Raw genomic sequence first — 16,503 nt, forward strand, 5'->3', positions numbered from 1 at the left:
AACAGCTCAGATTGAAAAGGAGAAAGAGAAACAAAACATCTGCAGCCTCTCTTTTCCAGAAAACATGCTGTAAACACATTTCTATTTCCTGACTGTCCACATTCCACAGCAAACACAATGGGTGCAATGGTCTCGAACAAATTGGTTTTAAAGTTGAACCCTTGTAGGTGACATAGAGCTTCCCTCTGCACGTCACTTGTTGTTTGTTGGAGCTTGGCACGCTATTGCTCGAGGTAGGACACTTTTTCACCCCTCGCTCAAAAGGCTGGTTTCTTCAGACAGTATGCCAAACACTGTCCCCCTCTTCTTCTGTTCGTGGGGTTTTGTGTTGCTCACCAAGAAGCAGCGAGCAGCCTACACTCATGAAGAGTCCTCAAGATGGTTGTAGTGATTTTCCATGGGCCTCAGCTAGTTGATTTTGGATGTGAAAGGAGGGTCCAAAGTCGCCAGATGACAAGACAGTGAAATGTCACATGCACATGTGGAAAAGCACCAATGGAAGTGCTTTCACCAATGAAAGTCCTGTTTCATGAAAAAATTTTGCCTTTACAGTTACAGTGTTACAGCACCAGCACTCCGTGGGGGGCTGATGAAGGCTGGAACGCCTCACCTCTCAGTTAGTAGAGCTTTGACCGATGACCTGGCTTCCTGTTCAGCAGAGGGAAAACTTCAACCCATTTACTGATCACAAGGCAGTATTTCTTTCCTTCACTCGGTGTAACTTCAATGAATTCCCTCACAGAATCACTTTTTAAACTAGGAAAAGCACAGGTGTTAGGGAGAGGTATTACAGCAAGCAACACTTGTAGGAACCTTACTATTGTTTTAAGACAGACTATTGTCTTTTTTTCTATTCAGATCTAAAGGCAGTGTTTCCCCTAAAATTGTTTTAGGGGAGCAGGCCGCATACGTAACATATCCCTTTATACGAGACTAGTAATTTTGGGGGGTCTACCACCCACCCTGAAAAAAATCCTAGGGGAAACACTGAAAGGGATACCATTTTTCTGTAACACTAGTTTAAATCATCTAAATATATGAACATACATATGTAAATACATTTATTAAATTATTACAACAAACTGAGTAAAAAGGTATCTCAGGTTCTGGTAGTTCTTGACTGGGGCAAACTTTAAAGACCCCCTAAGTCAGTGAAAGCTCAGTCAGCTTCATTAGTTCAAGTCCTTGAATGTCATGTCAACCACACTAAGATCTTACCGTGAATCATGGAAGAGAGAGATTTCCCTCTCATTTTGACTAATTTGGGATCTGCTGTCTACAATATGACGTCATTCCTACAAAGCTCATCACCTTTTTCTCCATCCATCCATTGTCAACCGCCCATTCTGTGTGCCGGGGCGCTTAGCCAATCCCAGCTGACATCAGGCGAGAGGCGGGCTACACCCTGGACAGGTCACCAGTCCATCACAGACACGAACAACCACTCACACACCCAGTCACACTAAAGGGCAATTTAGAGTCACTAATTAAACAAGCCTGCATGTCGATGGACGGTGGGAGGAAGTCAGAGCACCTGGAGAGAACCCACGTAGAGACGAGGAGAACCTGCAAACTCCACACACATTTTCCCTCTGCTGTGATCTCGTGCCTGATATGTCACTTGTCTTTGAGCAAATTGAACTTTAGAAAGGCTAGTGTAAGATTTATTTTTGTTACAATTTAAGTGCATCACACACAGGGAGCAGTCAGCTGCATGTGATTGGGGAACCACTTCCTCGAGTCCTTCCATTTCCGTTAATCAGGCTTAGCCAGTGGCGCATGTGGACACAAATTTCGACTTGTCAGACCACAATGCAGTTTTCCACTTCGCCTCAGTCATCTTAAATGAGCTCGGGCCCACAGAAGGTGGTGGCGTTTCTGGATCTGGTTTATATACAGTTTCCTCGGCATGGTAGAGTTTCAACTTACATTTTTGGATGCAGTGAACTGTGTTCACAGACAATGGTTTTTGGAAATGTTCCACAGAATCCTGTCTGTTTCTGATGCAGTGCCGACTGAGGACCCAAAGATCACAGCATTCAATATTGTTTTTTGTTGCTTTGACCCATGTGTACAAAGGTTTCTTCTGATTCTATGAATCTTTTAATGATTTGATGTACAGAATCCCCAGGTTATTTGCAATTTTACAAAACATACTTAAATTATTGCAGTATTTGCCAGCACAGTCTTTCACAGAGTGGTAAACCCTTCCCCATCTTCACTTCAGAAAGAATGATCTTTTTATACCCAATCATTTTAATAATCTTCTTCTTGATAATCTTAATGTTCAACCACATATTATTTTCTTAATATTTCACAAGTATTCCAGTCAGACAGGCAGCCCACTGATAAAATGAATTAAGCTAAATTAAATACATCGTTCTGTTGTTCCTCATGACAGACAGGTGACTTCAAGAACAAATATTAATTATAGTGATTTTGGAGTTTTGGTGAACACTGAACACTGAACCACAGACTGCATAAAACAAAAGACTGAACACACTTATATACTGGTAGCTACGTATGTACTCAAAAGCCTGCTGTGTGTGTAAATGCGGTCAGCTGTACTTCTATAGAGGACACACTAGATATCTTTCTATTAAATATATGGCACAGTGCTCTGATAACAGAAATCTCACAGAAGTTCACTGAATCAAAACACGATTTTCACTTGAAATGGTGAATGTTTACATTGTTTTAAATTGGTACTTTTACCCAAGCACTTTTTCAGAAAGTCCTATATAATGGCTATTTTTTTCTTGTTAGCTTTTTACAAACCCTGCTGAGAAACATTCTTGAAGTGATGGTTGCACAATAAAAACTGACGTTTGGTGACACTGATTACTGGTTCATCTTGTTCCAAATCAAGATCATTTGTTAGCAGGAAGCCTGAGGCTGTTTGACTAGTTTATTCCTCATTATTTGAAATGTGTGCAGGGTCTTTTTCCCAGCAGGAAATGAAGCACAGTAAATCAGCTCCACCACGTTCAGCTACAACTAGAGTTGGGCAATCTTCTCTTTTTTTCATATCGTCCAATTATGGCTACTTGAGATCAGCAATAGGCGATCTGATCAGCAGGGGGCCGTGTTACAGTCAAATGCCAGCTTGGAAGATTTAGGATTAGTGTCAAAGTGAAACGTGACCTCATATATTTTGGCCTATTCTTACCTTTAATATCACAATCCAAATCATATTCATAACTTAAAGACTATGTGAGATGTCAGATCCACAGAAAGAAAAGGCAGACAAACTGGTTAGTATTAACATTACATTATCATAGCTTTCCTTAATAGCTCGACTCCTTACATGCTTGATTATAACTTATTTGAAGTTGGGTCTCAGACATTGACAGCGTTGTGTTAAGAACATAGATAGACTAACTTCTCAGAGTTAACTTGAAGGCTTTAGTTTTTGTCCCTCTTGTTTGACTTGTTTTACTTGTTTAAAAGCACTTTGTTACCTGTAATGAAAAAGGCTATACAAATAAAGCTATAATTGTTATTATTAGGACAAAAATGTAACACATTTTTAAGCTTTATCATGTTTGTTTTTAGTGTAAAATCTTAATCTAAAAACGTTACTAGTTACTACAGGTGGTGAAAAGGAAATTTTCATGTACTCAAATGTTATACTTAAGAACAGAACTTTAGTAAATGTACTTTGCTCAGACACGTGACATTTTTGATGTTTTGTGAAACAGGTGATAGGTGAGATGTTGGGCGTGTCAATAGGCAGATGAGCTTGAGTTGGAGGTAGAGAGAGAGGGAGGGAGGGAGAGGGAGGGAGGGAGAGAGAGAGAAGAAAGGTATTAAAGCAGGTGCATTTCTGATGATATGGACTTGCAGCGATGGCTTTCTACAAAGTGATCTGTGTGGCAACTCTGCTGACTCTCCTGACACAAGGTAAGAACCCTCCTCACTGTGCACAGAGGATGAAGAATCTTTTAATTAAGTAACAGAAGTTGTTAAATAAATCCTGCGTTCAAATTAAACTTTACAAAATTGTAGCAATAAAATATACAAAACAAAACAAGTGCTCAGTGGATCCTGTCACACTGAATCAAAATATATAACAATACTGAAAATTATCTAATGTTCTATTAGCAGATAATTATAAAACGAATTCAGGAAGCAGCTGCGTGATATAAATGCTATTTTTCCCAACAGTCACTATTTGCATTCATTCTTTGAGACATGAATTACCTTTCCTTTTTGCATATACCTTTGTGATTAATAAAGTTTTACACTCAACAAAGACTTTGATACACTCTAATTGGGGATGTTAGCTTCCTTCTGAAGCAGCTGTGAGCTGTACTCTATTAAAGGTGCTGAAGTTCACATTTGTGAGGATTTATGGTGAGATTTATTTCTGACTACAAGTCTTTTCAGTTTCGATTTGCCATCTCTGATGAAGAAAAGTGCGCTTTTCTCATCCCAAAAAGGTTCTGTCAGACGGTCTAAAGGGGATCAGAAGAGCAAAAACTCAGGCTAATGCACAGCAGAGGACAGGGCAGGAAGGTTTTGTTAAAATATGACTTTATTCTCATTAGATTGTTATTTTATTATATATCTATTATGTTTATATATTACACCTTTTTGAGGTCTTTCTCAAGTTAATGCAACTTTTTCACTTAAATTATTTTTACACAATCGAGTTTCATGTAATGTTTTGCCTTTGCCTGACTTTATAATGAGTGTGTATGGGACAGATTTCATCTAAAATCTTATTAGAAATTGGTCTTCAAGTCACTCTCCTTGTCACAATGTTAACTCTTCATTCGTTTTTACTCCAAAATGTAGAGAATGTTGTGCTGGTGCTGGACATGTAACTTTTAAAGCAAACACAGTCAGCTTCACAGTGACAGCAGTCCCAGCCAACTGCTACATAGATTTTCAAAGGAAGGCAGGAAAGTAGATGTGTTTAAATTGCAAACACGGACACAGTTTTGACACACAAAAATCTCACACAGCATCTTCAGGTGGATCTTCTCTCTCTGTTTACTGAGGGGATGAGAGTTACGGTCTGTTAAGCATGATGTGGTAACCTCATCATAACAGGAAAGTCACCATGAGCAAGGCTTCTCAAAACAAAACGGGAATATAAGCCTCCACCAGTGTCTGTATCAGTAATTGTACCTTAACAGGGAACTCAGTATGAGGCTTTTTTCCAAAGTAAAATCCCCACAAAGTTAATGTTTCTTAACTGGCATAAATTAATTCACCTATTTTTTTTATATATATATATATATAAAAGTCCCAGACAGTAACTGTATTTAACAGAGAGCTCAGGACACGCAAGACAATATTTCAAAATAAAGGCCGTGTAGAGTAACTTTATCTTAACAGCAAACTAGAGAGATGGACCTTATTTTTCAAAACGAAAGCACCGGACAGTCCCCAGACAGTGACCGCATCTTGACAGGAAGTTCCTGATTATGCTTGCTTTTCAAAATAAAAGCCCCCAATGGTCACTATATGCTATATGTTGGATGCCCTTGTTTTTTTTAAAATAAGACACCATACAGTATAAGTGTCGGGCGTGTGGGCCGTTAGTGATAAAACAATAAATTAAAAGGGTGTAACTAAAAATATGTTGAGGGCCCGCTGACAACCCTCCTAGGGATAGTGTAGGAGCCATACACTGGGTTTGTTTGGGTTTTTATTGGGTTTCCTCTTTTCTTTGCACTGTAGTGTACATGCACGCGCATCGTGACGTCATCAGTTACTGTGGGTGTGACCGGGGGCGTGGTGTCTGTATTAATGTGTGTGTGTGTGTGCTCACCTGTGAGGAAGCTTGGGTTGATCATGGCTGCAGGGTGAGCATGGGGAAGAACTTTCTGTTGACCGTTACCATCGTCGTCAACATCTTTCACTGATGTCTCTGAGGTACCTTTTGCACTACTTACAACATGCATCACTCAAAGTAAGTGATTGGTTTTCTATGTATGTGAAATAGCGTAATAAAGAGACTCAATATGTACGATGGTTCAGCGTGACGCGTCTTCAGTGTAAATCCTCATGTTTCAGCCTGCTGTGGCGTTTTAGTTGTTTTGGTGGGTCTGGTCAGTTCGTTTTAGTGGTATACGCCGCAATAGATAGCTACCCAGAGCCCCAGGACTCAGACACACAGGTTCTTTAAAATCGGGGTTGGAGCAGAGCAGAAACAAACCACAAGAGCTAAAATAATGTTAACAATTTATTACAATAAGAAGAAAAAGGAAAAAAAAAAAAGAAGCTAAATAAGAGAGGAATGTCCCATAATCTGCCAGCTCCGGGCAACGGCTAATATAGTTCCTCTGGCGATTCCTCCGTCCCGGCTCAGCAGCTCCACGGGTCCCTCCGTCCCGGCTCAGCAGCTCCACGGGTCCCTCCGTCTGCAGCCCTCCCCTGCCTGGTCCCCTTGCTGCGCTTAAAAGGATTCCTGTTCAGACGGTCTCTGGCTCCGCACCTGTTGCTCATTGTCTAGTTACCACGTCAGCAGAGGTGTGTGGCATTCACGGACAGTCTTGCCAATTTGTAAAACTTATAATCACGCACACATGCATTAAAACACTCCACATGCGATAATAACGCACAGCACCCAATTAACACAGTACACAAGTAACACGCTAAAATCATTTTCTGGCCCTGTCACATAAGGGAAAACACGTCTATCCCTTTTTATATACAGCCTATGGTCTATTCATACTGTTCGTGTCCCTGCAAACTCTGCGGGATGCTTAAAATGAGCTAATGAGGTCAGTGTGGCATATGTACACAACACACACGCGCACGTCTTTTTTCAATGGCTGCCCACTGCTCCTTATTAGGATGGGTTGAATGCAGAAGACAAGTTTCGCATGTGTTGCACTGTGTATAAATGTATGTGACAATAAAAGTTCATTATATCAATATTGCCTACTTTCAACTGCAAACTTCTGTCAAACCTTATACAGTAAAGGTAGTATTCTGATTCATGCTAATTAAACCATTACAAACTTTAGCAATATGAGGTTTATTCAAATTTAAAATCAAATTTGGATTATTTAGAAAATTCCCCATGTTTCCAGGTCTTCATATTCCTTCATACGTCTTCATGCAAATTAAAGCCAGCAATGCAGTTTAGTGTCAGCTTTTCAACAATCCTTTCAAAAATCCTTAAAAAAATCCTTTCACACATTTGTATTATTTGTATGTATTTATCAAGCCAGAAATCTAGTATAGCGCCAGCTAACTAGTCAAGTTGAATTATGCTTGAATTGAAAATTAAAGGCTCTGAATTTATTTAACACAGACCTATAATTCTGCATATAATTCTTCTACCACCGTAAAAATTTACTTTCTTATTCTTTTCAGTCTGTCCTTGTAGTAAGAGTCTTGTGTAAGCATGCAATTAAAGTAATATTTGTGGATTTAATTTATGTGAACTAAAGCTAAGACAGTGTATATAAATACACAATTACTATATCATAAAGATTTTTTTGTTTTATGTTTTCAGAGTGTCACTCACAACTTAGTGGTAAGTCAAAGTTTCTACGGTCACTTTTTTACTTCCTGTCTGTCTGTCTGTCATTGGGACATTTTAAACATGTTTTTGGGACATAGACATGTTGTTAATACCTTCTTTACTTTCTTTTATCTAATTATTTCCCCACTGTGTCTTGTCTCTCTCTTCAGTGTGCGGTAAGCCAACACTCAACACCAAGATTGTTGGAGGACAGGTGGCCACTCCAGGCAGCTGGCCCTGGCAGGCCAGTCTACGAACCTCTGGGTCCCACTTCTGCGCAGGAACCCTCATTAACAATCAATGGGTGATGACTGCTGCTCAGTGCTGCGCAACGTAAGCAGAGAGGGTAGTTCAGCGACAAATAAACAACATGCCATGCAGTGGCGTAAACAGCCTGTCTAAGGCAGTGGTTTCTAAAATGGGGGCAGGAATCTCTCCAAGCGGTCACAAGATAAATCTGACAGGTCTTGAGAGGACAGATAAAAAATATTATTCTGCTACTGAAATCACCATCCAAGGAGAAAATGTGTGTCGTTTAAACCTGTGATGATGAGTAGCAGCAGACAATGATTCATTAATTATTGACTTAAAGAGGTCATATTATGCTTTTAGGCTTTTTTTTCCTTCTCCTTTTTTTAGTTATAGGTTTGCAAAGTGAAAGAGCCCAAAGTCCAGCCCAAAGGGAGTTCCCATCTCCCACAGAAAACTCTGCTCTGAACTGCCTGAAAGCAGCTCGTTTGTAGTCCAGCTGTTTCCCTTTCATCCCTGTGACAACACAGCAAAATGCGCTTCATCGTGTGGAGACCAAAAGAGGTGGAACTCGTTGCCCCTAACGCAGTCTTTAAACCCACTATGGTCTGACAGCTATTTAGCTTTTATTAGTTTTGTAAACTGGTTACTGTGAAACAATCTGGTCATCTGTGGCGGTTTTGGGGGGGAGCCAACAGGGGCCAGTGCCCCCTGTAACACAGACATTGGACCCCCCTATGTTGTCCCTGCCCAGGAGCGCACGTGCATTCAACGGTGAAGGCAGACATTCGACTTCACGAAAGTAAATGAAAAATATAACATGTGGATCATTTTAGTATTGTTTTATCAGGCAACAGAAAAAATTTAATGGTGGTGTAGGCTAGGGAATGTAGTGTAACTACAACAATTATTCTTTTGTGGATTTCTTCATTAAATTAAAAACTGAATTGAAAACTTTCCTTTGTCAATTTAATTTGAAATTGTTATTATAAATAGTTAGTTCACAGGAAATGGCTAGTCACACAACTGTCTCTCTCTCCTCTCCCTCCCTCTCTCTCAGGCTGAGCCACCTGTAGGCCTACTTACAAATTCTCATCATGGATCCTCTTTTTGTCCATGTTATGTGTTTAACATAACACGGTGCAATTTGAGAGAAAACCCAAGGGGATGTTTTGAAACTTTTTGTCATGAAAAGACCCTTGCTTGTCATCATAGAAACAGATCATCAGATTTTTTATGTTAATCGCACCTTCAGTAATAGGCTGCTTTCTTACACACAGCTCCGCCTAAGAAAAACTAGAGAGAGGGGGGGTTTGGGGTTGCAGCAACCCGATCAAGATGTAGAATGGGGTGCATGGACTATAAAGTTTGGGAACCGCTGTCCTACTAATATCTACACCATCGATACTGTGAAATCAAGATCACTGTAATCAGATTCACACATTTCTCGCCTCAACGTTTCATCACCTTCACTAGAAATGTACATTAAACTGAATGCAGCATTGTAGACAATATTTTGTCCTTGTAATCCATGTTACCATTGCATGGATAGCCTTTGGATATTGCTGGAAATGGAGTCCCCCTCCTTATAGGGTAAATTATTATAACAATTTAATAATGCATTGCATTTAAACAGCACTTTTCATACAAAAAAAGCAATAACAGTAGCCTACTGGTCCTACCAGGCTGGACATGCAGTCTGCCAAAATATGTATCGCTGTTCATAATAGGCTACATTATAAAGAACACAATCTATATACAGACTATAAACAGAAACAGCCAAGTTGTGAGAAGCACCCATTGACCGCTGCATGTGAAAGGAAGTCTTGACCCAGATTTACACTAGCCACACCAGGAGCCAGAACATTGTCTGTTGCTCCCAGAGGCTAAATCCTCGTCAGTCGATGAACGATGGGGTCAGAGATTGCCCTCATGCAAACAAGTTGTGTCCATTAATGAATCATGCCGTCCAGAGATAAAGACATTTCTTGATTCCATGTGTCTTTGTCTCCCTTTGGAGTTTATAGAGTTTAAGCTTTTGGTCTGAGACACAGGGACAGACTTCATGTTTGGGCTGGTTTGTCGCTGCCATGTAAAAAGATGGTTTTGCTGCAAAGGAAAACCCCTGTTGATATTGCAGATGTTTTTCGGTTTAGAGATGTTCATCCTTAGTTTTCTGTTGATCTCCACACCAACAGATGGAAAGAACATGGACTACATGTACGGACTGAAGTATTAATTCATAATTAAAGGGAACAATTTATGTAATTAGGACTTGAGATCAGGAAAAAAAAGCATATTGAGCACATGAATGACTAAGATGAGGGAATTGTTCATAATATTAGGATTCAAATTATTAACTTGTAGAAATGAAATCTCCCTGTTGCAACATCTATTAATCTCCATACAAACTAGACGTGGTCATAAAATGGACTTTTGCTAAAGTGCTCTTGACTACAGTTCTGTTTTTCATGTCTTTGCACTGTTTTGTTTCTCTTCTGATTACCTCAGATCAGGCATAAGCACGAGCACTCTGACTGTGTCTCTGGGTCTCCAGAGTCTACAGGGAATAAACCCCAATCAAGTGTCTCGGACAGTATCACAGATCATCGTTCATCCCAACTTTAACTCTGGAACTTTTGAAAACGACATCTGCCTCCTGAAGCTCTCCTCACCCGTGACTTTCACCACCTACATTCAGCCCGTCTGTCTGGCAGCCACAGGCAGCACCTTCTACAAGGGGACTGTCTCCTGGGCCACCGGCTGGGGCAGTGTTGGAACTGGAGGTGGGTCGGAAAGGACCTGGATTACATTTATTCTCAGTAACAGTCTGATTACAGTGGTTGTATGTTTATCGAGTGATAAGCAGATTTGAGCCCAAACTCACAACAGTGGAGAGCTGACATCAGTTTGCAAGGTTTATTAGCAAAAAGCAAAATAATGTGACTTCCATGGAAGCATGATAGAAAATACAAACAGGTTATAATCTGTTACACGAAACTAAATTCAAATAAAACTGGTAAATGCAACCTCACAAAGACAAGCAGAACTCTCAACATACTGGAATGACCGAAGAGGGACTGAAAACCATTTATACAAGAGCAAACAAGCGTTGTGGGACACAACCAGGGGACACACATCAGGTACTCAGGATAGGGAAGACTCTCTCAAACACACACACACACACAGAGGAATATTACCCCTCTCTCCTTGCTCTATTTTTTTTTGTTTAACGGACCTAATATGCAGTTGCACCTTTCATCTTAAATCATTACACATAAAAGAAGAGTTTACCAAGCCTGACTTTGCTTTATAACCCTGAGTTAAATCTGAGTAGTTTGAACTCTATGAAGGGTAGCACAGGCCTCAGTTGTCACAAAGTTACTCCTTTAGCTACCTGGAAAAGCCAGTTATCTTGCTTTATTGTACAGCCCACTGGTAGAGAAATTAAACAACATGGAGAAACTGAAAGTAGACGTCAAAATCGTGACATGAATGCAGTTATTATGAATTGTTTTGCATCCTTGTTTCTTTACAGTGCATACAGTGCATACCTTTATCACGAACGTAGCACTTCCGGTCTGTATGGGACGCCCCAGAGCGTCTCATAGAGACGCTTCCGAAAGCATCTCATGGAGAGGCACCCGGCGCGTAGGTATTTGACACTAAAGGGTACCTTTAGCGTCAAATACCTACGCTTTGTCACTCTTTCTCAAATCGTCGGTATATGGCGCCCTGAGACGCGAACGGGCAACAGTATGCTTAATTAAAATACAATATCTTTATTTCATTGACTTAGAAAGATGAAAACAAATCTCGGCTGAAATATCCTTTTCATAGATGTTAGATCTGTTTTTCAGTGTGAGAAAGGAAATATTTGTTTTTTTGAAAAAAAACTACACATTGAGTTGTAGCCATGATGCATCAAATATGTGTTAATTCAAATAAAATATTCTTCTAGGTAGCTATATGTCTGCCAGTGTAAGCATGGACATAAGGGCTTGTGATTTGGATACCTTGTGACATAAAACATTTTCAAAGTACACTTAGTGTTATACTGAATGGAAGTCTACCAGGGTACATGCCTGTCAGTCAGGATGAGTCTTCATTTTGGTTTTAATTTTGATTATAACTAATATAAAGGCAGAGGTGACACAATGAACATAAAAAGCCTTTTAGGGAATTTTAATTGCTGTTTTACTTTCTTTTGTTAGTTTCTTTGACCCTTTTATGATCGGACAAACATTATATCATTAGACCTTCTTATTGCATCAGACAAAGGACTTGTCTCTGTATTTGTCTCGTTAGATCTTAGTGCTACATTGTTTCCTTTAAGCAATTTCATAAGGAAACTCCTTTCTATCACCTTTCATTGATATATAGATGAAACTCGATCAGGCCAGATATAACCAATCAGTTAGCTTAACTTCAAGCATGCCTTAAGGATATAAAAACCAGGATGACCTGGAATTTTCAATAATTGAAGTTATTGTTCTGAGGCCTAAGCACCTCCGTGACGCAATATCTAAAGATATAGTTTCCCTGGATGGCATCGCCCTGGCCTCCAGCACCACTGTGATTAGGACATGTTGTTTAACTCTCACATTAAACAAATTTCAAGGACCGCCTTTTTTCATCTATGTAATATTGCAAAAATCAGGGACATCCTGTCTAAAAATGATGCAGAAAAACTAGTCCATGCATTTGTTACTTCTAGGCTGGATTACTGCAATTCATTATTTTCAGGCTGCTCGAAAAAGTCCGTTAAGACTCTTCAGCTGATCCAGAATGCTGCAGCTCGTGTTCTGACAGGAACCAGGAAAAGAGATCACATTTCTCCTGTTTTAGCTTCTCTGCATTGGCTTCCAGTAAAATCCAGAATAGAATTTAAAATCCTTCTTCTTACCTACAAAGCTCTTAATGGTCAGGCACCATCTTATCTTAAAGAGCTCATAATACCTTACTGCCCCACCAGAGCACTGCGCTCCCAGAATGCAGGGTTACTTGTGGTTCCTAGAGTCTCCAAAAGTAGACCGGGAGCCAGAGGGTTCAGCTATCAAGCTCCTCTCCTGTGGAACCAGGTTCCAGTTTGGGTTCAGGAGGCAGACACCATCTCCACATTTATGAGTAGGCTTAAGTCTTTCCGCTTATAGTTAGGTCTGGCTCAGGTGAAGTCCTGAACCATCCCTTAGTTATGTTACTGCTCAGGTGCCACTGGTACAATTATTAATAATCCTATTATTTTATTATCATTAATATTAGTAAAATGATCAATAACATTATTCATTTCCTGTCTGCACCACAACCACTTTTACTGTATATGTATTTCTACAGCATGTGGTCATTGTGTTGTATCACCCTCTCTCACTCTCTATCGCTATCCAATGCTCTCTCTCTCTCCCCCCCCCAACCCCAACTGGTCGAGAACATGAGTTGAACATCGAGGTCTCTCTACCTCCAAAAAGGGAGTCTTTTCTTGCCTCAAGTGTTAATAATAATATAAGTCTTGACCTGCTCTATATGAAAAGTGAAATGAGATAACTTTTGTTATGAATTGGCGTTATTAAATTAAATTTGAAGTACTGGAAGCTAAGACATTGTAAAAACGCAGACATGGTCCTTTAAGTTCAAGTAGTGAGAATGTCTGTTTGATCCACAGAGGAACACCTGGAAACACTTGAGGTGTGCCACAGATCACTGATGTGTTTATTAAACTGCCCATTTTGTGTAAAACCATTTTAAAAGATGTGAACACTTGATTATTAAACTAAATTCTTGTCTCTTCAGTGTCCCTTCCTTTCCCACAAAACCTAATGGAGGTGCAGCTGCCGGTTGTAGGAAACAGAGAGTGTACCTGTAACTACGGAGTGAGCTTGATCACAAACAACAAGATGTGCACTGGGTTCAGTGCTGGAGGAAAGGACGTCTGTCAGGTGATCATTTTTACGCCTGTGTTTGTGTCAGATTTGACCTTCTGCAAAGATTCATTCTCCTAAATGTTTCTCTCCTTTAAGGGGGATGGAGGAGGTCCGCTGGTGAGCAAGCAGGGCGGTCGCTGGATCCAGGCGGGAATCGTGAGTTTTACCAGTAGTAAGGGCTGTGCCCAGCCTAATATCCCATCAGGCTACACCCGAGTGTCCCAGTATCAGTCCTGGATCAACAGCCGGATCACCAGCAACCAGCCAGGCTTCATCACCTTTAAATCCACTGGGACCGACGGTGACCTCAGCATAAGATGTCCTGCCACCCCACCCCCAGCAGCCCAAGGTAAGTGCCTACCACGTCCAGACTTTGATTTTTAACTCAACTTTAACTTTACATTTCGCCTTGAAAAGCTTAATATTAAATATTTTCTTCTTCTTCTAACAAACAGTTTCATATTCTGTTTCAGAATGTATTTGAATGGTGATGCGTTCACTAACTGTTGTACATCATGAAGTTCATGGCAGCATCATGCTTATAAAACAACTATGTTATAGAATTGTGATCACAGGAGCACGACTCGTCGTAAAGAGTAAACCTTACTTCATGTGTTAAATCAGTGGAGGGCCCCTTTAACTTCTGCTACTGTCATGTTTTTGTGTCAATGAGACATCATAAGGGACTGGAGCAACAGTAGTAGTATTAGTATTCATAAAACTCATTAGTATTAGTAGTAATAAGATTTGCAGCAGTAGAACAACGTATGTTCTTTTCAGCCTGTCCTCCCCAGAAAAACACCTGTATAGGTTGATTATTCAAGCAGCTCCTTATGAGTCATATTTACCTTTGTAAAGCTGTGACCTCTAGTGGTCACAAGACATAAAAAAAGAGGAAGACAGCTGACACATTTTGGTTCTTGAAGGTTTTCTGTAAGTGGAAGATGATTTTCTGTTAGCTGAGAGAGCAAAGGGTTTAAAGTCACTTATTAAAAACTATTTGTGTTTGATTGAGTTTAGTAATAAAAGTAAACTCCCACTCCTCCCATGTAAATATAGCATGACAATTATTATATTTACACATAAATTGGTGTTTCGAGCAAGTGAGTCTCACTTGCAACTAGATGCTAAGTCAAAGTGTCACTGCCAACTTTTTTATTTCATGTCCATCTGTCATCTGGACATTTTAAACATGTTGTTGGACGTAAACGTTTGAAAATAGTTTCATTATTGTTAGTATTTGCTGTCTCTTTATTGTCTCTCTCCTCAGTGTGTGGTCAGCCAACACTCAACACCAAGATTGTTGGAGGACAGGTGGCCTCTGCAGGCAGCTGGCCCTGGCAGGCCAGTCTGCAAGACACTACAGGGTTCCACTTCTGTGGAGGAACCCTCATTAACAATGACTGGGTGATGACTGCTGCTCACTGCTGTGAAGGGTAAGCACTGAGGGTAGGGTCGCGACAAAACACAACATGCCACGCAGTCCTGTAACCAGCCTGCCAAAGGCAGTGGTTCGAAAACCCGAGGAGAGAAAACTCACAAAAGGGTTGCATTTTCGTCCCTAAATAGATATACAACTGGGGTGGTGATGGAACAGTGGATAAGACACATGCCTTTGGTGTGAGAGACCCAGGTTCAATTCACCACTGCGACACATCCACCATTGTGTCCCTGAGCGAGACACTTAACTTGCTCCAGAGCCGTGCGACCTCTGACATATTTAGCAATTGGAAGTCGCTTTGGATAATAAACGTAAATGTAGAACTAACCAGAAGTGAGTGGCCCAAGAGCCCCTCTGGCAAGACAGGGGGCAGATTGAGTTTCTGGTGAAAGCAGCTATAATGTAAAACAAATGTATAAACATGACAAAAAACTGTGATTCCCTAACTTACTGCACCTTTAAATCAATCAACCTAATCTCTATTAACAGATATCCGCATGTGCAACCCATTCTCACTTCCAAGTTGACACATATGGACGCATGGTAAAGAATCATTGGTGTCAGTTTGTGATGCACTGGGAAGCCCCTTAGCGTCATGGTTCAATGCACTGGGGGAAGCCCTGTGACGTCATTTGGTGTAGGTTCCCATGTCAAACAAAAAGTCGTCATTGATTGTTTTTAGTTGAGGTACATGAGTTACAAAAGTTACATAAGTGAAGTCATATAAGTAATTTAATAATAATGTAACCTTAATCATGATGTTTTCCTAAAGCTAACCAAGTAGTATTTTGAAAGTCTAACCAACGTTTCAAATGTATTCTTGCTAACTTTCCTGAACATTTTATATTTATTCTTGCTAACCAGACCAGGGATCAACTTATGTAATTAGCACTTCAGATCACACCCCTTCAGTTCATTGAGGGAATGATTTATAATATAATGAGGAAAAAGATTTGTAATATTTGGGAATGATATCTCTCTGTTGCCACATCTGTCAGGTCCAATACAAACTAGATCAGATGTGGCCTTCAAAATGGCCCACGTAGGAGCGGCGTCTATTGTGCAAAGGCTTGGTCCTTGCCGCAGCAGCACAGGTTAATAAAATCCAACTCGCTGCCCTTTCCTGCATGTCGTCCGCTGTCTCTGTCCCACATTTCCTGTCACTCTTGAGCTATCCTTCACAGATAAAGGCTAGAAATCCTTCAAAATAATGGCCCAAGTGTCTCCTTGACTACATTTCTGCTTTACATGTATTAGCACTGTTTTGTTTCTCTTTTGATTACCTCAGATCCACCACAAGCGATCTGGTTGTGTCTCTGGGTCGTCAGACTCAACAGGGAACAAACCCCAACCAAGTGTCTCGTACAGTATCACAGATCATCAGTCATCCCAACTATAACTCTAAAACT

The 16,503-nt window shown here is 40.4% G+C and overlaps 1 protein-coding gene across 1 annotated transcript; it reads left to right on the plus strand.

Annotated features, from left to right (window-relative positions):
- Nucleotides 1-3,848: 3,848 nt before the first annotated feature.
- LOC123967413 (tryptase-like) lies at nt 3,849-15,093 on the plus strand. The gene is made up of 6 exons (XM_046043509.1): nt 3,849-3,903; nt 7,657-7,819; nt 10,247-10,521; nt 13,523-13,668; nt 13,750-14,002; nt 14,924-15,093. The coding sequence occupies exons 1-6, from the start codon at nt 3,849-3,851 to the stop codon at nt 15,091-15,093; spliced, it is 1,062 nt and encodes a 353-aa protein (XP_045899465.1).
- Nucleotides 15,094-16,503: the final 1,410 nt, after the last annotated feature.

The sequence above is a fragment of the Micropterus dolomieu genome, linkage group LG02 (genome assembly GCF_021292245.1).
Source record: "Micropterus dolomieu isolate WLL.071019.BEF.003 ecotype Adirondacks linkage group LG02, ASM2129224v1, whole genome shotgun sequence".
Taxonomy (NCBI): domain Eukaryota; kingdom Metazoa; phylum Chordata; class Actinopteri; order Centrarchiformes; family Centrarchidae; genus Micropterus; species Micropterus dolomieu.